General features: G+C 54.1%; 10 protein-coding genes across 10 annotated transcripts; 8 read left to right on the forward strand and 2 right to left on the reverse strand.

The window, feature by feature from the left end:
- Nucleotides 1–19: 19 nt before the first annotated feature.
- PODANS_3_550 (uncharacterized protein) lies at nt 20–1,058 on the forward strand (the record flags this gene model as incomplete). The annotated part of the gene is made up of 2 exons (XM_001903277.1): nt 20–654; nt 707–1,058. The coding sequence occupies 2 exons, from the start codon at nt 20–22 to the stop codon at nt 1,056–1,058; spliced, it is 987 nt and encodes a 328-aa protein (XP_001903312.1).
- An 801-nt stretch (nt 1,059–1,859) lies between these two features.
- On the forward strand, nt 1,860–3,137 carry PODANS_3_560 (uncharacterized protein; the record flags this gene model as incomplete). Its single annotated transcript, XM_001903278.1, has 3 exons — nt 1,860–2,197; nt 2,255–3,037; nt 3,101–3,137. 3 exons carry the CDS (start codon nt 1,860–1,862, stop codon nt 3,135–3,137), a joined length of 1,158 nt encoding a protein of 385 aa, XP_001903313.1.
- A 620-nt stretch (nt 3,138–3,757) lies between these two features.
- On the forward strand, nt 3,758–5,398 carry PODANS_3_570 (uncharacterized protein; the record flags this gene model as incomplete). The annotated part of the gene is made up of 4 exons (XM_001903279.1): nt 3,758–3,796; nt 3,864–4,235; nt 4,291–4,701; nt 4,763–5,398. The coding sequence occupies 4 exons, from the start codon at nt 3,758–3,760 to the stop codon at nt 5,396–5,398; spliced, it is 1,458 nt and encodes a 485-aa protein (XP_001903314.1).
- A 1,387-nt stretch (nt 5,399–6,785) lies between these two features.
- Nucleotides 6,786–8,414, forward strand: PODANS_3_580 (uncharacterized protein; the record flags this gene model as incomplete). The annotated part of the gene is made up of 1 exon (XM_001903280.1): nt 6,786–8,414. One exon carries the CDS (start codon nt 6,786–6,788, stop codon nt 8,412–8,414), a length of 1,629 nt encoding a protein of 542 aa, XP_001903315.1.
- A 2,364-nt stretch (nt 8,415–10,778) lies between these two features.
- Nucleotides 10,779–11,823, reverse strand: PODANS_3_585 (uncharacterized protein; the record flags this gene model as incomplete). The annotated part of the gene is made up of 2 exons (XM_001903281.1): nt 10,779–11,205; nt 11,249–11,823. The coding sequence occupies 2 exons, from the start codon at nt 11,821–11,823 to the stop codon at nt 10,779–10,781; spliced, it is 1,002 nt and encodes a 333-aa protein (XP_001903316.1).
- Nucleotides 11,824–13,870: 2,047 nt separating this feature from the next.
- Nucleotides 13,871–16,130, forward strand: PODANS_3_590 (uncharacterized protein; the record flags this gene model as incomplete). Its single annotated transcript, XM_001903282.1, has 2 exons — nt 13,871–15,665; nt 15,724–16,130. The coding sequence occupies 2 exons, from the start codon at nt 13,871–13,873 to the stop codon at nt 16,128–16,130; spliced, it is 2,202 nt and encodes a 733-aa protein (XP_001903317.1).
- A 1,634-nt stretch (nt 16,131–17,764) lies between these two features.
- PODANS_3_600 (uncharacterized protein) lies at nt 17,765–18,917 on the forward strand (the record flags this gene model as incomplete). The annotated part of the gene is made up of 2 exons (XM_001903283.1): nt 17,765–17,801; nt 17,857–18,917. 2 exons carry the CDS (start codon nt 17,765–17,767, stop codon nt 18,915–18,917), a joined length of 1,098 nt encoding a protein of 365 aa, XP_001903318.1.
- A 387-nt stretch (nt 18,918–19,304) lies between these two features.
- Nucleotides 19,305–20,109, forward strand: PODANS_3_610 (uncharacterized protein; the record flags this gene model as incomplete). The annotated part of the gene is made up of 2 exons (XM_001903284.1): nt 19,305–19,819; nt 19,887–20,109. 2 exons carry the CDS (start codon nt 19,305–19,307, stop codon nt 20,107–20,109), a joined length of 738 nt encoding a protein of 245 aa, XP_001903319.1.
- Nucleotides 20,110–22,185: 2,076 nt separating this feature from the next.
- Nucleotides 22,186–23,055, reverse strand: PODANS_3_620 (uncharacterized protein; the record flags this gene model as incomplete). The annotated part of the gene is made up of 1 exon (XM_001903285.1): nt 22,186–23,055. One exon carries the CDS (start codon nt 23,053–23,055, stop codon nt 22,186–22,188), a length of 870 nt encoding a protein of 289 aa, XP_001903320.1.
- A 391-nt stretch (nt 23,056–23,446) lies between these two features.
- On the forward strand, nt 23,447–26,391 carry PODANS_3_630 (uncharacterized protein; the record flags this gene model as incomplete). Its single annotated transcript, XM_001903286.1, has 2 exons — nt 23,447–25,075; nt 25,144–26,391. Coding segments are annotated over 2 exons (2,877 nt in total), but the record flags the coding sequence as incomplete, so codon positions are not given.
- Between the last annotated feature and the right edge of the window lies 1 nt (nt 26,392).

Below are 26,392 nucleotides of genomic sequence, written 5' to 3' on the forward strand. Positions count from 1 at the left end.
TCTGTCCGGCCCGCGTAACATGTTACACCATGTATCACCCGCCGCTGTTTTAACAGTGGCAGCCATGATCCTCCCGTCGATCGTCTCCGCCGACGGCCCGCTAGCGTCTGACAAACGAGGTCTCTGCTTCACGCCCAACGACACGACCCGCGCCGACGACGCAGTCTGGCCCCCGGCTCTGTCGTGGTACTACAACTACAAACCTCTCCCCGAGCCCAAATACAAGGACATTCCCCAGTCCGAGTTCGAGTTTGTGCCCATGCTATGGGGTGCCCCGGAGACGAAGGGAGACACCTCGTTTGTCACGACCATCCAAGACCTGATCAAGAGCGGCGTCAACATCACCAACGTCCTCGGCTTCAACGAACCGGATGCCCCGTACTCGTGGGGAGGGAGTTATTTGGATCCTATCACGGCGGCTCAGGTGTGGGTGGACAACATCAAGCCCTTGAGTGATGTGGGAATCCGAGTGGGTTTGCCCGCCTGCACCGCCGGACAGGACGGCTTGCCCTGGCTCAGGACCTTTGTCCGCGAGTGCTCGAAGCTTGTCAGCACGGAAAACAAAAAGGAGAACTGCACGTTTGACTTTGTGACGATTCATTGGTATGGGAGCTTTGAGGGGTTGGCCAGCCATATGGGCCAATATGCTGCTGAGTATGTTTCTTTCGGTTGTGCAGTTTTGGTGGCAAGGCTGACTTTGTCACAGGTTCCCCAACAAGACCATGTGGATCACCGAGTACAATTTCGCCCATCAGAGTCTCGAGGATACGCAGGCCTTCTACAAGATTTCTGCCGAGTACTTTGATCGTTTGGATTTTGTTGAGCGGTATTCCCTGTTCGGCGCCTTTAGGAGCGACGTCTCGAACGTGGGACCCAATGCTGCCATGTTGAGCAACGATGGTAGACTGACGGATATTGGCGCTTGGTACCTGGGCAAGGAATCCACCGGCGTCAAGCCTACTGATGGTCAATCTGTTAGTGCTGCTGTGCGTCAGACCGTGTCCATAGTGAGTGCCTCGCTTATTGGTGCTGCTGCTGGTGTGTGGGGGTTATTTTGATGTGATGTCGACACGGGGACTTTATCTGGGCTTGTAATTTAATGACTGGATGAGACGATGCGATGCGGTGCTGGCGGGCGGAAATGTTATCGGTTCATCGTTGGAAGTTGCCATGACCTCAACTCTTAGGTCTCCGTGAGCAGAGGGCCTCTACTCAGGCCTCTCCTGTCTTGGGGGGGTTGATGTGTCTTGTGTGCTGACCACAGGTATCCTTTCAGCTTCCGGCGATCAAGTCGACAATCTTTCCACCCGTTCAACCTCGCGTCGTCCCATCACTATCCCGACATAAATTATGTATATAGTAATTCTTTGTTGTAGACAGGATGACGGGATGACCACCCACTTTGTGCTGTGCTGTGAGGCGAGGTTTTGGATCGGAGACATGTGAGACCCAGCAATCTGGGTTATTGTCTCGCTCTTCTGACACGCATACGCATGACCTGCAGACAGCTTAACGATTTCTTCTTCGGTGGTTCTGGACACTATCGAATTACGTGTGAACATCCCAAGGATTTGGAACTGCATTGGTGGGTTCCGGCGCTCCAGTCATCCCCTGTAAATCACCCCCACTAACCCCGAAGCGGCAGGCTAACAGGGCCAACCCGGAGCAGGCGAGGTCTCCGGCGATGTTGCTCGAAGTGCGGGGGTGAGAGAGGTGCCCGATGGTAGGTGGAAAGGAAGGATATTTACCTGGGACCGGCCCCGTTTTCTGCTCTGTCGGCAGATCGACCTTTGGTGTTACCCCTTCTCTCCCATCCTCTCACCGTGCATAAATAATTACACAAAAAATAAAATAAAATAATGGCCGAGTCCGAGTCCATTCCGGCAGCTACTGCGCCGCAGGCATCGGCTTCTTCACCGGCTGGTTCCCCACCTCCGACCACCGCTCCTGCCGCTGCCGCTTCCACTCCGGCATCCCCGAGCGCTGCTGAGCAGCCGGCCGCCGATGCGCAAATTGCAGTCGACTCCAACCCCATCTACCATCCCCAACCACTGGAGGACGATGACGACAATGACTCTTCGCTTGGTGATGAGAATGCTCTTTCTACTGCCTCCATCAGCTCCAGCATCCTGCAGTACCGCAAGCTTCACGGCAGGACCTACCACAACTTTGGTGGTGCCGACAAGGTGGAGTACTGGTGAGTCTGAACCACCCTTCTCTGCTCTGATCACGTTTCACTGAAAAGACAAACCAGGGCCCCCAATGACGACGCCCAGAATGACCAGCTAGACATCAACCACCACCTCCTCAACCTGGCCCTGGACAACAAGCTCTTCTTCGCCCCCCTGTCCAAGCCCACCCGCGTGCTCGACGTCGGCACCGGCACGGGCATGTGGGCCATCGACTTTGCCGATGAGTTCCCCGACTGCGAGGTCACGGGCATCGATCTGTCTCCCATCCAGCCGACCTGGGTGCCGCCCAACTGCAAGTTCGAGCTGGACGACGCCTCCCAGCCCTGGACTTTCCCGGACAACCACTTTGACTACATCCACTTCCGGTACATGATTGGGTGCTTCAAGGACTGGCCGGCCGTGTACCGGGAGGCGTACCGGTGTCTGAAGCCGGGCGGCTGGATCGAGCACTTGGACTGCACGGCGGATGTGCTGTCGGATGACGGGTCGCTGCCCAAGGACACGGTGTTTGTGGAGTGGAAGAAGGTGTTCAAGGAGGCGGGGGACAAGATGGGCCAGACGTTTGAGGTGGTGGACAATGACAACTATGTTGGGTGGCTGAAGGAGGCTGGGTTTAAGGATGTGAAGAATACGATTATCAAGACGCCGGTGGGGTCGTGGCCGGCGGATCCAAAGTGGAAGGAGGTTGGGCAGTTCAACCAGTATATGCTCGAAGGCGGGATTGAGGGGCTGGGGTTGTATATCATCACGAACGTGCTGGGGTGGAAATATGAGGAGATGCAGGTGTTTATTGCCAAGGTGAGGGCTGGGTTGAGGAACAAGAACTGGCATAGCTACTGCGTTTGGTAAGTTATCCCCCTTCGTCCCGCCGTTGGGCACAGCAGCTGACATGTCTGTCTGATCTACAGGGGTGCTGCTTGGGGCCAGAAGCCTTACGACGAGTGAAGGATATGCCTGAAGGGGGGTGTGTAATGCTGGCGATGAGGACGCGAGTTTTAGATCATTACGTGTCATTTATTAGAATGCCAACTTTGTTCGCGCCCACGAATCAAGAGGTCCATTCCCCGAACGCCCAACCAACCTCCAACAGCAGCACTGCAAACTCGTAACCCTTTCTGGCAGAACCCACCTGCAACCAAGTAGAATATTTGTCAGCCCTCACTCCTCAGCCCTCCATGTTCTAGATGCGGGGAAATATTGAAGCCACGAGAGGGGGGGGGGGGGAAGCAAGGTTGCGAAACATCACTATTGACGTCTTTTCTGATGGTGTGGAGACGATCCGAGGCTCGCTTTCCCTCTTTGACCGTCTTGTTGGTGCAAGGTCGCGCAAACCTGCTGCGGGGAAGCAACGTGGAACATTCAGAATGCAACCTCACGCATGCATGGAAGAGGCCCAACTGCATCGTCTGCAGGCATCGGTATTCTCTGAGGGTGGTTCCAGAAAGAAGAATAAGTAGCGCTGGGTGGTACCGCAGGTATTTCAGTTGAGCCTCTTCTCATCTTGCCTGCCTGCCACCTTCTAGACACTCACTTGGACTGCATCGTCAGTCTGCAACGGTAACATCATGGGCTCAGCTGCTGACTTCCCCAAGATTGACTTTACGGTACGCTCAACCCCCCCCCTCTCGTTGCTGACGAAAACTCGTCACTGACAGACAATATGATTGGCAGTCCAATTTTCAAAACATCATCAACAACGCTCTCTCGTCCACCCCCGAGACCCGTCAGGCTGTCGACCCAAGCACAGAGGAGCTTCTCTATCATGTTCCCCTGTCCAAGCAGGCTGATGTCGACAAGGCCGTCTCCGTTGCCAAAGCTGCCTTTCCCGCGTGGAAGGCGCTGTCCTATGACGACCGGGCGGGGTATCTCGGTCGGTATGCTGACGCGATTGAGGCTAACGTTTCCGGACTCCAAGAGCTTCTGATGAAGGAGGCTGGCAAGCCTGTTAGCAACGCCGCAGGGGAGCTGCAGTTTGCCATTGCCCATGTGAGGGAGACGGCCAAGCTGAGGATCGAGGATGACTTGATTGAGGATACTGAGGAGGTTGGTTTGGTTTGCATGCTGATTTGCCAAAGGGGTCGCTGACAGCTCACAACAGAGAAGAGCGACCGTCCGGTACCTTCCCATGGGAGTTGGCGTTGGCATCATCCCCTGGAACTACCCCGTCCTTTTGGGCCTGGGCAAGCTTGGTCCCGCCGTCCTCGCCGGCAACACCTTTATCTGGAAGCCATCGCCTTTCTCTCCCTACACGGCGCTCAAGCTGGGCGAGATTGCTGCGCAGATATTCCCACCGGGTGTTGTGCAAGTTCTGAGCGGTGATGAGAGCTTAGGACCACTCTTTACTGCTCACCCTGATGTAGCCAAAATCAGCTTCACGGGTTCGTCTGCGACGGGCAAGAAGGTCATGCAGGCTTGTGCCAGCACGCTCAAGAGGCTGACGTTGGAGCTGGGTGGGAATGACGCGTCGATTATTTATGATGATGTTGATGTGGCCCAGGTGGTTCAGAAGGTATGTTTTGCCTGATGCTCAAGACCAAGCAAGGTATCTGATGAAACTAACACAATAAAAGATCGGACCCATGGCATTCATGCACTCTGGTCAGATCTGCATGGACATCAAGCGCCTTTACGTGCACGAGAAGATCTACGACGAGTTCCTCGCTGCCTTTGTCCAGGTGGTCAAGTCGTTCAAGGTCGGAGGAGGAGGCGATCCCGAGGCGTTCCTGGGTCCGGTCCAAAATCGGATGCAGTTTGAAAAGGTCAAGGACCTGTACTCGGAGATTGGCAAGCAGAAGTGGCAAGTCGCCACCGGTGGTGAGCCTGTCGCCTGCGATGGCAAGAAGGGCTTCTTCCTGCCGCCTACCATCATCGACAACCCGCCAGATGACAGCCGCATCGTGGTGGAGGAGCCTTTTGGGCCCATTATGCCTGTTCTCAAATGGAGCGATGAGGATGAGGTGGTTAGGCGGGCGAACAACACCAACATGGGATTGGGGGCTTCGGTTTGGAGCAATGATATTGAAAAGGCCGAGAGGCTGGCTAGGAGGCTGGAGGCGGGGAGCACTTGGGTGAATAGTCATTTTGAGCTGTCGCCTTATGTTCCCTTTGGTGGGCACAAGTGGAGCGGTGTTGGAATGGATTGGGGCATTGTTGGGTTGAAGGGGTGGTGCAACACTCAGGCGAGCTGGGTGAGGAAGAAGTTTTGAGGGGGAGGGGGGGTGATGTATTCTGTCGAAGGCAACACTTAAGTTCGGTGCATGTATTTCTACATCATTATGTTGACGGATGAAATGAACTGCGGAGTTGAAGAGAAGTACCTAATCGGCGATTGTAATACCCAAGGCATGGCACCGACCCGGGCGTCAAACCCAACGTTGTGCTTATTCTGTGTTGATAAAAGAAAATGAGATAGGTATGTCGGTCTCATGTTTCGGTCATAGAGAATGAAACGCAAGTGTTGTTGCGCGGCGCAGACACCAGCCTGGCCGCGATCAAGACATAGGTAGGACGGTAGATAAGACGACGGCCAATGGCCATGGCCGGTCTGGCTGCTCGAAACCAGATTGGCCCGCGGGCTTGAATTATGTTCTTTTTTGGCCTGCCTTGCATGCTGTGTACCTAGGTACCTAGTGATCCAACGCTTGAAGTGTGGTTACCAAGGCGTCGTCGGTCAATGAAACCTCAAACGTACCAGACCTGCAAAGATTTCACACTCCCGAGATCCCCAAGTCTTATAAGAGAGTCCGAGTCGCCCGTGTATTCACCTTCATTCAATCGTTCATCCCCGCTCACAAACAAAACATTACCAACTTCGTCACTTCAAACTCGAGACTTTTGGTCCAATTCCACAAAATGAAGGTAAGTCTCACCGGATGATGTTCAATGCCTTTGAGGATTGTTCCTGACGCAAATTTGAATGTAGCTTATCACCATTCTCATCCTCTCCGCCACGGCGGTGCTTGCCGCCCCAGCACCTGCTCCTGCCCAGGTCGAAGCCCGAGCCTGCCCGGAGAACCCCGATGACTGCCTTTCGACATTCACATAACTGCTATTGGCCAGAGGAGATGCGCCTCAAAAGAAAAGTACTCGGGGAATACGGTGGATTTCATGAAGAACAGTCTTAAAGAGTTAATACATTCCTACCCTTGTGGTACTGTACTTGCTGTGCGAGTGAATGCGTGCCCATGATTGGGCCGCTTATAACTGAGAACCTTGTCGTGGGATATCTCATGTGCTTCCACAAAAGATGCCAAAATGATGTTTCCCCCATTGGATACCTTATGTAGGAAAGGCTTTTGCTAAGGTCATGGTCATCACTCCTCGCTCCTCGACACCGTGCCATTCACGGTGCAGAGACACATCCGGCTCCGGGGTCCACTTTTCCGGCACTTCCCCTCCCCGGGCCTTGAGAGCCGCTCCCGGCTAAATGCGGAGTGGGGCATCCAACACGGCTGTAGCAGCGGACTGAGAGCACCTGGAGTCTCCCCTCATGTTCAACCTCGACCATAAGAGGCATCCATCGGGCATTCCGGCGAGACGTCGTCAAGCTGCCCAAAGCAAACCAACCAACCAATTACTTCATTGTGATTCACCATGCCCCAAGTAAGAAACCCCATCCTCCCCGGGTTCAACCCCGACCCCTCCATCCTCCGGGTGGGCGATGACTACTACATTGCCACTTCCACCTTTGAGTGGTACCCAGGCGTTCAAATCCACCACTCCAAGGACCTCGCCAACTGGGAGCTCGTCACCCGCCCCCTAACCCGCAAGTCCCAGCTCGACATGCGAGGCGACCCGGACAGCTGCGGTATCTGGGCTCCCTGTCTCACCCACGATGGTGAAAAGTTCTGGCTGGTGTACACAGATGTCAAGCGCAAGGATGGGTCCTTCAAGGATACTCACAATTACATTGTTTCCGCCCCGGCTATCGAGGGCCCATGGTCGGATCCGGTCTACACCAACTCTTCTGGGTTTGATCCTTCACTCTTTCACGACCCGGACACCGGCAAGAAGTGGTTTGTGAACATGCTGTGGGATCACCGCCGTCGCCCTCTTCTTTTTGCCGGGATTGCGTTGCAGGAGTGGGATCCTGTTTCTGGCAAGCTCGTGGGCCCACGCAAAAACATCTATCGGGGTACCGAGCTCGCTCTGGTCGAGGGCCCTCATCTCTACAAGCGGAATGGATGGTATTATCTCCTGACCGCCGAAGGAGGCACCGGCTACGACCACGCAGTCACCTTTGCCCGTTCCAGGGACATTTGGGGGCCCTATGAAACCCACCCAGACAAGCACATTCTCTCCTCCAAGGACCATCCCCATGCCGCGCTGCAGCGTGCCGGACACGGTGATATTGTCGACACACCCGATGGCAAGACCTATCTCGTCCACCTTGCCGGCCGCCCGACCACCCAGAGGAGAAGGTGCGTTCTCGGCCGCGAGACCGCCATCCAGGAATGCTTCTGGAAAGACGACTGGCTCTTTGTCAAGGATGGCCCTGTCCCCTCCCTCCATGTCGAGCTCCCTGCCGCCCGGGATGAGGATCGGTACTGGGAGACGAAAAAGTACTCGTTCGATGCCGGCGAAGGACTGCACAAAGACTTCCAGTGGCTTCGCACCCCCGAGACGGAGAGAATCTTCAACCTGGACAGCAACAAGCTCAACCTGATTGGCAGGGAGAGCATCGGTTCCTGGTTCGAGCAAGCCCTCGTTGCGAGGAGGCAAGAGCACTTTTCCTACGACGCCGAGACAGTCATTGACTTTTCCCCCACCGACGAGAGAGAATTCGCCGGGCTGACGGCCTACTACTGCCGGTACAACTTTTTCTACCTCATCGTCAGCGCGCACAGTGACGGGCAGAGGGAGTTGCTGATCATGGCTTCCGAGGCGAGCTGGCCGGTGGGGAATCTGGTCTTGCCGCTGTCGAATCCTGACAGTGTGGTTATTCCCAACGAGGGCAAAGTCAGACTCAAGGTTACGGTGAGGGGGAAGGAGCTGCAGTTTTGGTACGCTCTTGAGGGTGAGCAGGAGCTCAAGAAGATCGGCCCGGTGTTTGACGCAAGTATTGTAAGTGATGAGTGTGGTGGGCATCAGGCTCATGGGAGTTTCACGGGGGCTTTTGTGGGGGTGGCTGCCTCGGATTTGAACGGGACGGGGAGGGTGGCCAGTTTTGAGGGGTTTGTGTACACGCCTGTGAAGCATGGTAGCGATCGGTATGAGGTTTAGGGTTACTTACCTAGGAACTTGCCATGAGATAAGATCAACACGAGAGCGGTTGTGCTCGCCCCCTTCCTGCCAAGCGTGACTATGCATAAACAAATTCCCCTAACAGCCAACATACCTCAGTCTTTGGCGCTTTAGCCCAGTGCAGGAAGAGCTTTTGTACACAGCTTCAGGTGCACTGGTCAAGGGGCAGGTACCAGGATACTTACCATGACCGGTTTTGGCAACGCACCATCCCACTGCTCATTGCCATGCAGCCGATTCGAGTTTTGTCAGAAAAGCATGTATCTCCAAGGCAAAAGTTCCAATAATCAGAACTTGGTAACCTAGTCAAAGAATGGTCAGAGACCTCATAAATAGGCTCTCCACCCAACACATCCGCCCCCTTTCTCCCCTCGTGCTCAGCTCATCATCTACCTCCCACACCTACTCAACCTTGACCTTGCCAAAATGCACCTCCTCACGATCCTCTCCCTGGTAACAGCAGCCTCAGCCACCCTATCCCGATGCGAAGGGTGTCGTCTCATGCCCACCGCCAAAAATGTGTTTGAATGCAGCCGGTGCGAAATGGCCAATGGCGCGCATGGCCCAGCTTGAACTTGGGACGCTGCTACATCAACGCGAACGGGAATTTGATCTTTCAGCACAAGTGCGTGCTCTCACAGACAGACTCTTCTGGGGTTAATGTTTGACATGATTTGTATAGCGGTGCATACCACCTATCCTGCCATGTGGGCAGTGCGAATGCTGCTTTTGACCTTCCCCGTGGCGATGCTTCGATGTGGCTTCCTTGTCCTAGGATTAATGGGCAGTTGCATACGCCGTTGGCTGATTTGTGTGAGTTGATTTGGTTGTCGTTGTTCAGGTCGTTGCTGACTGAGTGTGGTTTACCTAGTGCTGATGTGAAGGTGGATAATGGGTTTCTTTACTGCCAGGGGGGGTATCCAAGGTCGAAGTCCAGGCGTTGGTTGAACTAGGTTGGGATGTCTTTTGTCAGAGTTGGTGGAGAGAGAACCAAGTTGTGTTCAAGGGCCCCCTTGCTGGAAGATGGCGCAGCACAGTCGTTCCTTCACCATCGATCTAGACATAGCCGACCAAGCTGGCGTAAGAACATTTGGCATAATTTTAGTGGATATGAACGCGAGAGGTTAGAGCTTCAGAGGACTCGTTGCTTTCAACCGCTGTGACATTCTCTTGAGTCTAGAATTGTCGGGGATGCGTTGGTCGTCAACATAATGGGAAGTCGGCAGCATTTGGCTCGCGGCAAAGAACTTTGGATGTAATCTTTCGAACCATCTTTTACTCAGCTAACTACTCCATCTTATTGCCTCAAAGCCATACCTCCATCTCCACCATGCGTCCCCTCAACCTCACCATCTCCCTCCTCTCCCTAGGAACAGCAGCAACAGACACCTTACTCGAATCATGCCGTGACTGTCCCCTCAAGTCCAATGAAAAGAACATTCTCCAATGCGGCAGCTGCCAAATGCGAAATGACAAATGAAACCGCGGTTCAACGCTGAACCCCGGAAAATGCTACATCAATTCATGGGGATTACTCAAAGTCCAGAAGGAGTTCATATTTTCCCATCCACCCCCCCTTCCTTTCTCAAATTTCTTGTGCTAACAGAGACACCCTTATTTTTCTGATTGCAGCGGGGAATATCATCTCTCCTGTGATATTTCTAACCCCGGGTTCAAAATCACCGCCGCCGTCACCGCCGAAACGTGGCTTCCTTGCCCCGATGACAAGGGCGGTCTGATTGCTTCGAATGTTCTCCTGCTTCAGTCAACTAGCCTTATTGATATTCTCCTCAAAGTCATCGCTGACAGTGGCTAATCAACATGTTCATAATGTTATGGGCGTTCTCCATTGCAACAACTTGTAGGATGAGCGTGGCGGGAAATGGGGGCTTCGGTCCGATGTCAAAAAACTCAGTTGAATAAAGAGTCCATCGTTGAGATGGACCGATGGTATGTGTGGGCCGCTATAGTTGAAGGTATTGGAAGAGATATTGGTGCGCACACCAGATGGGCCCTGCTGATACATGTTTAGGTAGTTGAACAGCCTTATCATTGCAGTACATCGAGCTAAGCTTTTTTGGTTGATATATTTCATCAACCGACCATGACACATATTGCCCTCCCACAAATATCATCCCAGAAAAAGCTGCTGGCTAGCTAGATCATCGGGGCTGTTCCATCTCAATGGATCTGCAAAGGCAGCCGTCGTGTATCAAAGCCGCAGCCTAACCTCTGGCTGAAATCGTTCTTCCCAGGGTTTGATTAGCGTCTCCAACCTGGAGCCTTTGGTGCCCTGACCCTTCGAGAGTTAGTCCAGATCATATTTGGACTTCTGAACACAGATCATGCAGGCAGCGGTGCATAACTCGGCGTCTGAAGGTGGCGCACCCGGATTGCGTGAAGCCACGGGGCATAGACTCGGAGGTCGCACCATCCATCTCCCTTCGCAACAAAGTTGAGGCCTCTCTTCATCGACGCAGCCAAGGCCTTTGAAAGCGGAAGAAACTCTTTGTCGCCCAGTTTCAAGGCTGTCTCGACGCGACCATACCGCAGAAAGAGCTCCCGCCCAACCCCTTGGGCGACAACCTCGGCCAAGACGCGGGAACTTTCAAAAGAAGGTTTAACATCAGGTGGCCAGTTGTCCTGAAAGATTCGGCCTGGACGGTCCCGGCCGAGATTACAATACGCCACCGGAGGCTCTGCATTCGTCGTCGAGACGCGGTGCTTGAGGGTGGGATTCCCAGGGCGACAAAGCTTCTTTCCAACCGAACTGAGCACGGGTGGGGTCGAGCACAAGCTGTCTGGCCGAAGACAGGGTGAGACGTAGGACATTGTGACCAGGCATCCCGCTGAACTCGACGCGGTCTGGTGTCATGCGGCAGACGGGTATGTTGATATTTTTGGGTCTGAAATGAGCCTCTGTCAGGTCCATAAAATGCTCCCAATCTTCCTCGTAGAGCTTGACGACGCGGCTGATTTGTCTGTGCTTAGGCCAGGGTTGAGCTTGGCATGTCCGGTCGCAATAGAGTGTTCTGATGGTCTCGTGGCTGCAGTTGTCGCCGTTCTTGATGAGACATGGAGAGCACCGCATGGTAGCGCCCTGCTTGCCGCATGCTGCGCAGCTGTCTCCCAAGAGTCCCTCAGGCAGAAGGCTGTGATCGGTTTCCGGGCCTGTTACGGGGGGCTGGTTGGGCAAAGAATCTTCCTTCCGACAGCATGTGATCCAAAGGCAGAAGCGAAGGGCCTTGGCTTTGTTGCTCATATCGTCGGAAGAAGGGGGACATTTGAGCGCCAGGAGCGCTACCTGCTGGAGAATCCAGAGCGGCTTCGACTCATTCACCTCGCCGTTTCCAAGCGCCTCACTTCTGAGCGCCTCCCAATGCCCCATCAAGCTTCTAAAAAGGAATAACTGCGCCTCTCTGTCGGAACCTGCGTCTCTCTGTCGGAACCTGCGTCTCTCTGTCGGAACCTGCGTCTCTCTGTCGGAACCTGCGTCTCTCTGTCGGAACCTGCGTCTCTCTGTCGGAACCTGCGTCTCTCTGTCGGAACATGGTTTGTTTAGTATTTGCACGGCGTATCGCGAGCCGACGTACTGGATTTTCGACCAGAACTCTTTGTATCCTCACGTAGTCGTCATATGTGGGGAGGTTTTCAAAGAAGTTGTCGACTGGGTCGTCGGTGATGTCGAGTCGCTTGATCGCGTCAAGCAGAGTTTGGTCGCTGGAGATGTTGGATCGCGCAGGATGTCGTCAAGCAGATTTTGGCCGCCAGAGCTGACCATTTTTGCAGAAGCCGGGTAGATTGAAAGGCGGATAAGTCGAAGTGATGCTGAGAAGGAGAAAGACAGGCAGCATTGTAGAGGGTTCAACTGGCAACGGGGTCTGTCGAAAGAAGTTTGACGACGGGATTGAGGCAGGAAAAGAGTATCACGGAGTCGATGGGGTAAACAAGCAGAAAATTCTTCGAAGCCAGTCTCTGCAATCTGAAAGAGAGAGCGAAGGTACATACGGTGACCGTACCTTGATAAAAAATGAAAAAAACAACCCCTCTGAATGGCTGACAAGGTCATTTCACACAGTTGAGAACAGCAAAAAAAGCGTTTATTGAAGAGGCATATTTATCAGACCTGAATCTCCTCAGGGGTCTCGTTTGAATCTCGCTCTTTTGTGGAGGATCGACTGATGTCTCCTATCATCTCTTTGAAGCCCATCGACCACCCTGTAAGGCCTCTCACCAGTTTTGAAGTGACGGCTTCAACGAGGGTCAAATCTTTGTAAGTCTAGACTTTCTCTACAATCTACACCTTTTGCGAAGCAGAGCATGTCAACTGTCAACAGGCAACGGTCATGTTATCACCCTTCCTGCCTGGATCTCATGGTAATTTATGTCTGACACCTGACCTGACATAGACTTTGAACTGATGCTAGAAAGCTCTAGTTTATTTCACTTTTCACTTCTCAATATCGACCACTCAAGCTCCCGGCGCCTGTCGTTGGACACATGATCCGAACACGCTAACAGAGATGCATGGTATTTTACTCGGGGTCTGCTAAGGCTCGCTTGGGTCACACAGCGCAGCTTCCGCTTGCCCAAAACAATGACCGATGCAGCCCAGGTCCAATCACACAACACGCTTATAAACAACACCGCGCATTGCATCTCGAGTTGCGTCACGGAGCATAGAATTCGACTTTACATCCCTGGGTACGAGAACCACAGGCGAACAACATGACGAACTCCCTCATGCAGTACCATGACCAGCCACGCCCTCTCCCCTCACGGGGCGATTACTGCAACGAAAACCCCATCGACTCAAGTCTTGCTTTGCGGGGATGCCATGGCGGGAATTGTCGCATTGGCTTAATTAACCATGCCTGGCAAAGCGGCCCGGCTATGACATCGTCGCAGCAGCCACAGCCGCTTCGGAACCACGTCTCCTCTGCCCGCCCTCGAGTGCCGATCGTCCAATATATCGACCGTCTGCACCCCAGGTTGAGTCATTTATCCCACACTCTCGCGAGAAGGTTTTCCCACCTCCCATTTGCTCGCATGCTGACGTCCCCTCCCGCCGCGGACCTCGTTCCTGCTTTGGACCGCCGACGAGATCTGGTGATATATTGCATCTGTGGGGCCGCGGCCATCTGACGACGATTAAATGTCGCCTCGTTCCGACTGGGCGGGTCTGGGCATCACTCCTCGGAGCCGTGTCTCTACGCCAGAATGTCGTATAAGGACGAGGAACCGGCCGGGTGAGGTGCTGTGGTGGTCTGTCGTACGGCAGGTGCTGTGAGGGAATCCGGAGAACAACTTTGTTCCTCTTTGACCATTCTCCGACTGGAGGTGTGACATCGGACGAATCACATTTTCTCCCTCGAGTTCAAGAAGCTGAGACGTCCCGAGTGCTCTGCCGGTCTTTCAGCAATCAACATCTCGCCATGGCTCTTCAAACCTTCTTCCTGCTGGCGGCAGCCATGCTGGCCAACGCAGAGACAACAGGCGAAAAGGTCTCTCGGCAAGCACCGTCTGGCGCTCAAGCATGGGCCGCCGCCCACTCCCAGGCTGCCGCCACTCTGGCCAGAATGTCACAGCAAGACAAGATCAACATGGTCACGGGCATTGGCTGGGACAGAGGGCCTTGCGTGGGAAACACAGCTGCCATCAGCTCCATCAACTATCCTCAAATCTGTCTTCAGGATGGACCATTGGGCATTCGCTTCGGCACTGGTACCACCGCCTTCACACCTGGCGTCCAAGCTGCTTCGACATGGGACGTTGATCTGATCCGGCAGCGCGGTGCTTACCTGGGCGCCGAAGCCAAGGGCTGCGGCATTCACATCCTTTTGGGGCCCGTTGCCGGTGCCCTGGGCAAGATTCCCCACGGCGGTCGCAACTGGGAGGGATTTGGCGCCGACCCCTACCTTGCCGGTATTGCCATGAAGGAGACCATCGAGGGTATTCAGTCAGCAGGCGTCCAGGCCAACGCCAAGCACTACATTGCAAACGAACAAGAGCTCAACCGCGAGACCATGAGCAGCAATGTGGATGACCGCACTCAGCACGAGCTCTACCTCTGGCCCTTTGCCGACGCCGTGCACGCCAACGTCGCCAGCGTCATGTGCAGTTACAACAAGCTCAATGGCACGTGGGCTTGCGAGAATGACAAGGCTCTGAATCAGATCTTGAAGAAGGAGCTCGGATTCCAGGGCTACGTTCTCAGCGACTGGAATGCTCAGCACAGCACTGCTCTGTCTGCTAACAGTGGTCTGGACATGACTATGCCCGGTACCGATTTCAACGGCCGCAATGTCTACTGGGGCCCTCAACTGAACAACGCTGTCAACGCCGGCCAGGTTCAGAGATCCAGACTAGACGACATGTGCAAGAGAATCTTGGCTGGCTGGTACTTGCTCGGTCAGAACCAGGGCTATCCCGCCATCAACATCAGGGCCAACGTTCAGGGCAACCATAAGGAGAACGTACGTGCTGTTGCCAGAGACGGCATCGTCTTGCTGAAGAACGATGGAATTCTGCCGCTTTCCAAGCCGAGAAAGATTGCTGTCGTGGGCTCCCACTCCGTCAACAATCCCCAGGGAATCAACGCCTGTGTTGACAAGGGCTGCAATGTTGGCACCCTTGGCATGGGCTGGGGTTCAGGCAGCGTCAACTACCCCTATCTCGTGTCCCCGTACGATGCTCTCCGGACTCGTGCTCAGGCCGATGGCACACAAATCAGCCTCCACAACACTGACAGCACCAACGGTGTGTCAAACGTTGTGTCTGACGCTGATGCTGTTGTTGTTGTCATCACTGCCGATTCTGGTGAAGGGTACATCACTGTCGAGGGCCACGCTGGCGACCGCAGCCACCTTGACCCGTGGCACAATGGCAACCAACTTGTTCAGGCTGCCGCGGCTGCCAACAAGAACGTCATCGTTGTTGTGCACAGTGTTGGCCAGATCACCCTGGAGACTATCCTCAACACCAATGGAGTCCGCGCGATTGTGTGGGCTGGTCTTCCGGGCCAAGAGAATGGCAACGCTCTTGTTGATGTTCTCTACGGCTTGGTTTCGCCATCTGGAAAGCTTCCCTACACCATTGGCAAGAGGGAGTCGGACTATGGCACAGCCGTTGTTCGTGGGGATGATAACTTCAGGGAGGGCCTTTTTGTTGACTACCGTCACTTTGACAATGCCAGGATCGAGCCGCGCTATGAGTTTGGCTTTGGTCTTTGTAAGTTCCAGCGGCGGAGTTGGGTTTGATTTCAAGCTTTCCTAACCTGATAAAACAGCTTACACCAATTTCACCTTCTCCGACATCAAGATTACTTCCAATGTCAAGCCGGGGCCCGCTACTGGCCAGACCATTCCCGGCGGACCTGCCGACCTGTGGGAGGACGTTGCGACAGTCACTGCAACCATCACCAACTCGGGTGCTGTCGAGGGCGCTGAGGTTGCCCAGCTTTACATCGGCCTGCCGTCCTCGGCTCCTGCCTCTCCCCCGAAGCAGCTGCGTGGATTTTCCAAGCTGAAGCTGGCCCCGGGTGCCAGCGGCACTGCCACATTCAACCTCAGACGCAGAGATCTCAGCTATTGGGATACCCGCCTCCAGAACTGGGTCGTGCCCAGCGGCAACTTTGTCGTCAGCGTCGGCGCCAGCTCGAGAGATATCCGCTTGACGGGCACCATCACGGCGTAGGGAGGGTAGAGAACAGGAAGGCCCAAAAAGATGCCATGACTTTCAAAAGTGTTGGCAGAGTTGCAAATGTTTGGTAATGTACTTACGGCCATGCGATGGTGGATACCAAAAGAAGATTACATTGAACTATCATCAGCATGTGATGCCATGGAAAAGGCGTGTGGGGGCCGCTATCAATTCAAGCTTCCCCGTAGAGCTTGGGAAAATTTCTTGTCTTGTTTAGACTTTCGCGCCGCTCCCCCACCTTCTACTCTTGCTCCTGTCCATCGTCACTAGAGGAAGGGCAGCGGGGGTGTCGATGATGCAATCGCACAAGGGCCCGGCGCTAGGATGTTGGTCAACGTTGTGAAGTTGACTCTTGAATTAGACTGACACATTGCTATCACGACATATGTATGCATCACAAGTGGGTGCATGATCGGGGATTGTGACAAAAAGGGTAGGTGGTCTCGATTCGAAAGTGTCCAGCAGGAATGGAAACTGAGATATCTCTCGGCTTCTCGGCACAGTTGTTCTTACCCGGTTCTGTGCCTGTTCTAGCGCTTGTGCTACAGAGTCACATGGCGGGCTGGATGGTGGCTTGCAGGTAAGGGTGGTAGTCGTGCATACTGATATCGTCGATAGTCGAGATATATTTGTTGAACCGCCCTGGCAGCTGATAACCTCAGCAACCAAGATTATTGTTCAACGGACAGCTTCACGAAACCTTTGTCATCCAGTTATCATACCATTCGACTGCCGGAGCCAGAGATCCATGATAGCCATGGCGGAAATATCTAACCAGCATCACCGGATGGCATCGCGGGATTTAGCGACCGTTCACAACAATAGGTACAAACAATAAGGTCCGGTTGGCTACAGCAATGCAACCTTAATTCAAGCTGAGGCTAGCAGAGGTGCTTTTGTCGTGTTGTTGGTTGACCTTCCTATTACGGGAGGAGGTCTCACTACCGAGAGGATCGCCACCGAGATGCGAAGACTCAAATGCCGCCCACATATCTTGAGAGCTCCCAGATGTGGAAGTGCTTGTGGGGGATAGGGGGAATCGGATGGCGGGTGCAATTGGGGAAGGTAGCTGGATGGGAGGTGGCATCGCGTCGGTACCCTGCCTTGGCGATCCGATGAGCCTCCTACCTACCTTGGTGTGATCCGTGAACGTCGCGAGTGGATTGGCCAGGGCCTTTGATGATGCTTGGACATCTGCTTGCTTTCACGGCGGTTGGGGGGATACTATCGCTGGGATATCGCGCATGAGGGCTGACCCTCGCACCATGGTGAAGGTTGAATGGCTGACGAGTATAGAAAGGGTGTTGATCCCCGGGTCTTTTGGTGAGAGTTCCCGTTGATCTTCAGTCCCGACGTCAACAACACCGCCGGTACCCAAATCCCCGGATACCTCAGTCACGATGAAGACCTCCGCCACTCTCCTCATGGCCATGTCGGCCTTGGTCGCCGCCGAGCCCATGTCGGTGCTGCGCCAGAAGAAGCTCGACCTCTGGTCCGCCCAGAGCGAGGCCGGTGTCTTCGACATCAACCGCTACGCTGCCCAGGCCGCCACCTCTTGCGTCAACGGCAAGGCTGGCGAGTACCAGTGCAAGAACGTTGACCTGGTCTCGTTCTTGCGCCACCAGGACATGGGCTCCAGCACCCGCCGCGGTAACGACGTCTGGGGTATGCATTCCTCCCAAGACCGTCTTTCGTGAAAGACTGTGCTAACAACTTTCAGGATGGACCCACGCCGCCTCAGGCCGTGAGTTCGGCGCTGTTGGCCAGACTGACGGTACCGCTTTCGTCGAGATCAAGGCTGACGGCTCTCTCGTCTACCTTGGCCGTCTCCCCACCCAGACCACGTCGTCTTCGTGGCGTGACATGAAGGTCATCGGCAACCATGTCTACATTGGTGCCGAGTCCAGCAACCACGGTCTTCAGGTCTTTGACTTGACCAAGCTCCTCACCATCACCACCCCCCGCACCTTCAGCATCACCTCCGACCTCAAGGCCCGCTTCACCGGCTTCGGCAACAGCCACAACATCGTCGCCCACGAGGAGAAGAACATGATCTACGCTGTCGGCACCGGCACTGCCGCCGGCTGCCGCGGTGGTCTCTTCATGGTCAACGTGACCAACCCCGCCGCTCCCACCTCGGCCGGCTGCATGTCGGCTGGCGGCTACGTCCACGACGCCCAGTGCGTGGTCTACAAGGGTCCCGACACCCGCTACACCAACAAGGAGATCTGCTTCAACTTCAACGAGGACACCCTCGACATTGTTGACGTGACCAACAAGCGCAGCCCAGTCACGCTCTCCAGCACGGGGTACACCGGTTCCTCGTACACGCACCAGGGCTGGCTCGCCGACGCCGGCATGCGCTACCTCCTCCTCGATGACGAGCTGGATGAGCAGAACCGCAAAGGTCCTGCCGCCAACCAAAAGACCACCACCTACATTGTCGACATCTCCAGCCTGACTGCCCCCAAGTTCACCGGCACCTACCAGAGCCCCGCCACCGCCATCGACCACAACCAGTACGTCCACAACGGCCTCAGCTACCAGGCCAACTACGGCTCTGGTCTCCGCATCGTTGATGTCCGCAGCGTTACCACCGATCCTACTGGCAAGAGCTTCAAGGAGGTTGGCTTCTTTGACTGCTACCCCGAGGATGACTCTGTTGGTGGCCGCGCCGAGTTCACCGGTACCTGGTCTGTGTACCCTTACTTCAAGAGCGGCCACATCCTTCTCAACTCGATCGAGAGGGGTATCTTCGTGCTCAAGTACACCGGCGCTTGAACGACTGGGATGGAAATCAAGAGAGGAGGGTTGGGAGTAACGGGGAAATTTTGCTGTACATAGCTTCTGAGATGAATGAACATGCCTCTTGATCAAACTCGCGAGATCTGACATGTTGGGACGTGCAAACGGGGTGACAGCTGATTCAGGGGCTGAGACAGTGCGCAGGATCGGTTCCCATGACAAAGGAACACTGTGCCCATTATTATGTCATCGCCAACGTGACCAAACCCTCCTCGTCAGCAAAGTGGGCATGCATGTGTTCCCCCAGACCCGTCGGGTGCCCCCGCGTTTTCCAACACTTACTTGTAGCCAAGACCACCCCAGACATCATCGTGCAGCTTCCCCCTTCTCAGCATCGAAACTTTGATTTCTCTACCAAACAAAATGTCAGCTCAGGACTACTACAATTCGTATCAGGGCGGTGGTGGTGGCGGCGGTCAGCAGCAACAGCAGCAGCAACAGGGCTACGGTTATAGCAACTCTGGCCAGCAGACATACGACGGTCAGCAGCAGGGTCAGGGGTATTATCCCCCTCCTCCTCCTCCTCCTCCGCAGCAGCAGCAGCAGCAGCAGTATTACCCCCCGCCTGGGCAGCCACACCCGCAAGGGCAGTATGGACAGCAGCAGTATGGCCAACACCAGGGACAGCATGGTCAACACCAGCAACCCCCGCCCTACCACCAAAACCAAGACCCGGTAGCCCACCAAGAGCAGCAGCAGCAAGGAGGTAAAGATCGCGCCGGGCTTGGAAGTGCTCTGCTCGGCGCGGCAGCCGGCGCTTTGCTTGGGCACTCGGCCGGAGGGGGAGGCAGCGGAGGCGGATCACTGGCTACGGCCGCGGCCGGGGTTCTTGGAGGGGCGTTTGCGGGGAATAAGCTGGAGGGGGTGATTGGGGATAAGTAAGTTCTTGTTTTGGTTTTGTTTTTTTAGCGACCTGGGGAGGAGTTGCTGACTCGACTGAAATAGACTTGACAAGCCGAAGAAGGAGGAGAAGAAGGACAAGGACAAGGAGGACAAGAAGGACAAGAAAGACAAGAAGGACAAGCACAAGGAGGGGAAGAAGGAGAAGGATAATGAGGGGAAGAAGGAGAAGAAGGAGAAGAAGGAGAAGAAGCACAAGAAGGAGAAGAAGAGTAAGAAGGGGAGTGGGTCTGATTCGGACTCGTCGGATAGCTCTGATTCTGACTGAGGGGGTTGGGAATGGGGGTGTTGATGTCTTGTCCCTATTGAAAACCTAGCATGCGTTTCTTGCACAGTTATCGGAAGTATCATGTTGCCACAATCATCAGCTCCATGTTGCCGGTCTATGATGAAACAACAGTTATGAAGTCTGCGCCAAGAATCTCCAGAGGGAATGATCCAACTCGTAGCTACCTTGGGTGTAAATGCGATATGCAACTTTCCCAACCCTCCAGGCACAACCACGCTGCACATACTACCTAAGAGTTACCTTGAGATTTCAATTTCAACCCAAACCTCCACAACCAACCACCAAACCCAAGCACCCCTCCCCAATTTTCTCACAAAAATCGTCACAAAGCATGCAAGGCCAGCGGCAATAGACACAACCCTCCATTCACCGCCCCGCCTCCTAGCCCGTCACCTGCCACCCCACCGGCTCACGCTCCTCCTGCAGCCGCGGTGAGGGAGGTCTAGAAGCAGCGAGCCACCGAACGGGCGACCTTCCAGATCTCTGCAGCGCTCGGCATCACAGAACTCCATGGCCAAACCGAAATCGACAGCGTAAAGTATGTTCCCGTGCCTGCCGGTTCCCATCAGGAAATCACAAGAAATATTGCCAAGGGATCAGCGCCAGCTAACCGAAATAAATGCTGCCGTGACTGGCGATGCAAAATCACACGCGTCCGCGATTCCGAGAGACCAACAGATTTTGAACCGGCCCGCTGACCTTCTCTGGGGTGAACAATTGAGCCAAAACCAATGCTGCAGAGTCAATTATATACAAACCTGACAACGTCTGATTGGTTCTAACACCAATCACACAGAAAAGACTCCAAAAAATATTAGTGAAGGAGATTTAAAATCTCTTAGCTCGATGACTCTGCAAAAATGCTCGCCGAAGTTCGTCAAGCTTTGCACTAACACGTTCAAGAGATCTGTGGCACTTGAAGCCGAGATCCGGGCGTTTGGATGTGGCCAAATGGGGGTTTGAAATTGACTTATTAGGGTATAATTTTCTTGTTCAGACCGGTGTGACACTAGTCTTAAGCCAGAATCCCGGGCTTGTTTAGTCTTCTAGCCTTGGGCCGGGGCCGGCCGGATTCCGGTGTGGCCTCAAGCCGGGCTCCGGGCTCGCAAGTTGGTCAGTCCACAAATTGGTGAGAGCACAAAGTTACCAGTCAAGCTATTCTACATATGCCACGGATTACCGGTCAGGCCATGCTACATACAAAGCCGCTTACTGGTAATACACTTGGTCTTCAGGCGACAGTTACCAGTCACGCCGTTCCGTGTACGTCAGGGGTTACTAGTCACACAGTTCCGTGCCCAACAAGGGCTACCAGTCATCCCATTCAACAGCGAAGAAAGGGTACTGGTCACTGCTGCCCTTGTACATGGAAGCAAACAGGGCCATAGGACATCTGGCACTTCGTATGATCAAGAGTGAGCAAGCGAAGCGTTAGCGCAGGTGAAGAAGTTGCTGACTTGACTAGAGGTTGAGTACCGAACCTGTATCATAGTAATATTCATAGAAACATCTCTCTCTGTACTACAATAAAATTCAGGTTCAGCTTCCGCCTTTAGTGCCTTGAGGACGAAGAGAAGAAAGGTCTTTGCCTTGAGGAACGCAAGGCTTCTAGAGGACGCGCGAAGAAGGGGGAGCCCAAAAAACCCTACAGACCCGCAAACATTTGACCTTTTTTTGGTCACATGCACACGCGATATGTGCGTTTCGAGGGGCTCCTTTTGTGTCGTGTGTGTGCCGTGTAAGTCAGTCACAACGCCTGTTTTTCTCTTTCTGCCGCTCAGACCGCCCTACCGCAGACTTTGAACACTGGAAAGTATTTCATATATGTCGCACAACTGCTCTCTTTTTCTTTTTGTGTCTCAATTTTTTGGTGTCTCCCCAGTCCCAGGTTTCTGCGTCCGCAACGGTCGCTTCACTCAGCTGGTCCAGCCTTTTCTCTGCAGCTGTCATATTCTCGGGCACGATATTGCCGACGAAATCTCTCTCTCGCACCCTGGAAAGAAGCATGATGCCTTTCTTCTGCTAATCCCAGGTCCACAATCTATCTGCCTGCCGTTAATTATCCCAGAACCCTTTACCTCCGTACTCATTTCCAATAAGGACCTTAGACTCGCCCTTCCCCACAACCGTCTCTACCGAGTTGGTTGTCTGGTCGCTGATACGGATCTCACCATGTAGGGCTGCCGCAGTGACAACATTGCCGAGCTGGACCCTTGCACGTTTCTCTGTTCTGATATCCTTGGCGGAATTCCTTCCCACAATCGCGTCGATCTTCTGCGCAGCCGCATCAGACATAGCTGCGTCGATTCCCCCCGCCGCATCCTTGAGTATTGTTAGGCTCGCCTCGTCCTCCACCTCTTCAATCTCGTTCTCCGCTAACTTGTGACATACGGCCTCAATAGGGAAGGCCTTCTCCAGCTCATCGACAAAGCCAGCGACCTGGTCGACTATTTTCTCGAGGCTTTTTCCGTCGTACAATGCCCATGCCGTCTTTTTCGCTAGGCTCGTCTGTTTCTGTCTCCGAGAAACGAGATCTTTTAGCCGACGATGCAGCGCTCGTCCGATCGGCTTCATATCCTTATCCTCGAACACCACCAGATCCTGCTGGTCCGCAACGAGCTCGTATCGCTTCGACGTCTTCTGGGCGGACTCGAAGAGAAGCAAGATTTCCTCGACGATCGATTTCGCTAATTGCACCGACTTATCGATTGGCGCGCTGGAGTGGAAACGTGGGTCGTCGTTGATCTGGACCGCCTCGCCCCATCGGCTCAATCGGACTTTCGCAATGTCCAGTCGGAGCTGGCATCTCTCGTAATCGCGCCCAAAATGGCGACCCAGCTGGACGTACTCAAAACAGGCAACGCAGTTATTGAAGAGGCCGGCAACGCCCAAGGCGCCAGCAACGATCTCGAACGGTTCTGACATGGCAGTTTGACGGGAAAGCGAAGGTTGATGTTCCTGTGCGGCTGAACGTGCCCGCTTGCTGCTAAAGGCGGGGTACACACCATCAGGCCGCCGTCCACATTGCCCAACCTCCTCGTTGCCCAACCCGAAAGTTGCGCAGTTGGCAATGAACACTTTATTGCGCTGCTACTAATCAGCTCCGGTCACTCAATATTGAGACATAAGAGCACTTTCATCTAGGCAATATCTATTACGAGTCTGCACAAGCGACTTCCTCTTGCTGCGAACGCCGACGCAACCTTTGTTCTCGATCATAACGCACGAAGATGGTAGACAATCTTCGCGGCAATCGCAAGCTGGAGGCACCCTGAATCGATGCTTCAAGCAATCCAACCGCTTCGTCACTGCCACGATGGCAAATCAGGTTCGGTCAATACATGCTGAAGGGCAAGCACGCGTGCATGTCGGCAATAGTTATTACGGCTCGAGCGACTTCCTCCCGACCGCAGACGATGCAGCCTTCGACTCCCACGCGGAAGAGCATAACGCCCGATGCCACCGCGACACCCGAACCGAGCTCCTCCGTCAGATCAGAGAGTGGGCAGACGATCCTCACGGCAAGACTATCTTTTGGCTGAACGGCATGGCAGGGACAGGGAAATCCACCATTTCTCGAACCGTGGCAAAGTCGTTCGCGGACGACGGCATCCTCGGCGCGAGTTTCTTCTTCAAAAGGGGGGAAGGCGACCGTGGCAAAGCAACCTTGTTTTTCCCTACAATTGCCAGCCAGCTTGTGCGCAAAATCCCTGCCCTGGAGGCTTTTGTCAGAGAGGCTATCAATAACAACCCGGATGTTGCCAGGAAGGCACTGAGAGACCAATTCGAAAAGCTTATCCTGCAGCCTCTGGATCGCATTCACCACGCTATAGCTGTGATCGTCGTTGACGCTCTCGATGAGTGTGACGGTGACAACGACGTGAAGGTCATCATCTCCTTACTATCACAAGCAAAGGAACTCCGCTCCCCAGGTTTGAGAATCTTCATTACCAGCCGACCTGAGCTGCCCATTCGCCTCGGCTTCAAGAACGTTACGGGAGAGTATCAGGACCTAGCACTGCATCAAATCCCGGAACCAATCGTCGAACACGATATATCTGCATTCTTGCGACACGAACTCGCGAGAATCAGGGACGACTACAACCACCAAGCTCTCGAAGGCATAGAGCTGCTGCCAGATTGGCCCGGTGAACATGCTATTCAAACTCTCGCTCAGATGGCCGTCCCATTGTTTATTTTCGCTGCAACCGTATGCCGCTTCATTGAAGATCCGGCGTGGTCAGATCCCGCCGATCAGCTGGAGAAAGTCTTGCAGTATCAGATGAAGGCCTACGATTCCGAGCTCGGCAAGCTCGACGCGACATATTTCCCAGTTCTCAAGCAGATCATTATCGGACATACTAATCCGCAGAAGCTATTAGCTGCCTTCCGAGATGTGGTTGGCCCCATTGTCCTCCTCGTTCAGCCCCTCTCGGTGTTGTCGCTTGCAAAACTTCTCAACTTCTCCACTAAATCCATATATGGCAGGCTCAACTCTCTCCACTCCGTCCTAAGCATTCCCTCGAGGATAGATTCTCCTGTCAGACTCTTTCATTTGTCCTTCCGTGACTTCCTCGTCGATCCAACCAAGCGTGCTGCTGAGTTTTGGATCGACGAGACAAAATATCACAAGACACTTGCGGACAGATGTATTCAACTGTTGCACCAACACCTCATGAGAGATATCTGCGGTCTACAAGTGCCGGGAAAGCTGCGGTCAGAGATCGATCAGCGAACTATTGACGCCGCTCTGCCGCCCGAGACCCAGTACGCCTGTCAGTACTGGGTCCACCATTTGAAGGAGGGTAGAAGCACCGTACAGGATGGCGGCCCAGTCCACAGCTTCCTGACGAGCCATCTACTTCACTGGCTTGAAGCGCTCAGCCTCTTGGGCCGTATCTCGGAGAGTATCAGCATAGTAGACGACTTATTAACCTTTCTACATGTATGTTACGCGCCTTTAGTAACCTCGACCACACTAACATTGCCACATAGCCCACAAGTGCTACTGAGGTATATGCATTCCTCTGTGATCTGAAACGGTTTATTTTAAACAGTCAATCGATTATCGACATAGCGCCTCTTCAGATATACGCTTCAGCACTTGTGTTCAGCCCGGCCCGCAGTATAACAAGAGGCATATTTAAGCAAGAAGAACGGAAGTGGATTACTAGCGGGCCAATTGTACAAGATAGTTGGAATGCGTGCCGGCAGACGCTAGAGGGGCATAGCGATTCGGTCAGGTCGGTCGTCTTTTCGCCGGATTCGAAGTGGATTGCCTCAGGGTCAGACGATCGTACCATTAAGATCTGGAATCTCGAAACTGGATCATGCCAGCAGACGCTAGAGGGGCATAGCAGTTCGGTCGGGTCGGTCGTATTTTCGCCGGATTCGAAGTGGATTGCCTCAGGGTCAGGCGATTGTACCATTAAGATCTGGAATCTCGAAACTGGATCATGCCAGCAGACGCTAGAGGGGCATAGCGGTTGGGTCTGGTCGGTCGTGTTTTCGCCGGATTCGAAGTGGATTGCCTCAGGGTCAGGCGATCGTACCATTAAGATCTGGAATCTCGAAACTGGATCATGCCAGCAGACGCTAGAGGGGCATAGCGATTCGGTCAGGTCGGTCGTGTTTTCGCCGGATTCGAAGTGGATTGCCTCAGGGTCAGACGATCGTACCATTAAGATCTGGAATCTCGAAACTGGATCATGCCAGCAGACGCTAGAGGGGCATAGCGATTCGGTCTGGTCGGTCGTGTTTTCGCCGGATTCGAAGTGGATTGCCTCAGGGTCAGACGATCATACCATTAAGATCTGGAATCTCGAAACTGGATCATGCCAGCAGACGCTAGAGGGGCATAGCGATTCGGTCTGGTCGGTCGTGTTTTCGCCGGATTCGAAGTGGATTGCCTCAGGGTCAGACGATCGTACCATTAAGATCTGGAATCTCGAAACTGGATCATGCCAGCAGACGCTAGAGGGGCATAGCGATTCGGTCAGGTCGGTCGTGTTTTCGCCGGATTCGAAGTGGATTGCCTCAGGGTCAGGCGATCGTACCATTAAGATCTGGAATCTCGAAACTGGATCATGCCAGCAGACGCTAGAGGGGCATAGCGATTCGGTCAGGTCGGTCGTGTTTTCGCCGGATTCGAAGTGGATTGCCTCAGGGTCAGACGATCGTACCATTAAGATCTGGAATCTCGAAACTGGATCATGCCAGCAGACGCTAGAGGGGCATAGCGATTCGGTCTGGTCGGTCGTGT

Source organism: Podospora anserina, chromosome 3 (genome assembly GCF_000226545.1).
Source record: "Podospora anserina S mat+ genomic DNA chromosome 3, supercontig 1".
Classification (NCBI taxonomy): Eukaryota; Fungi; Ascomycota; class Sordariomycetes; order Sordariales; family Podosporaceae; genus Podospora; species Podospora anserina.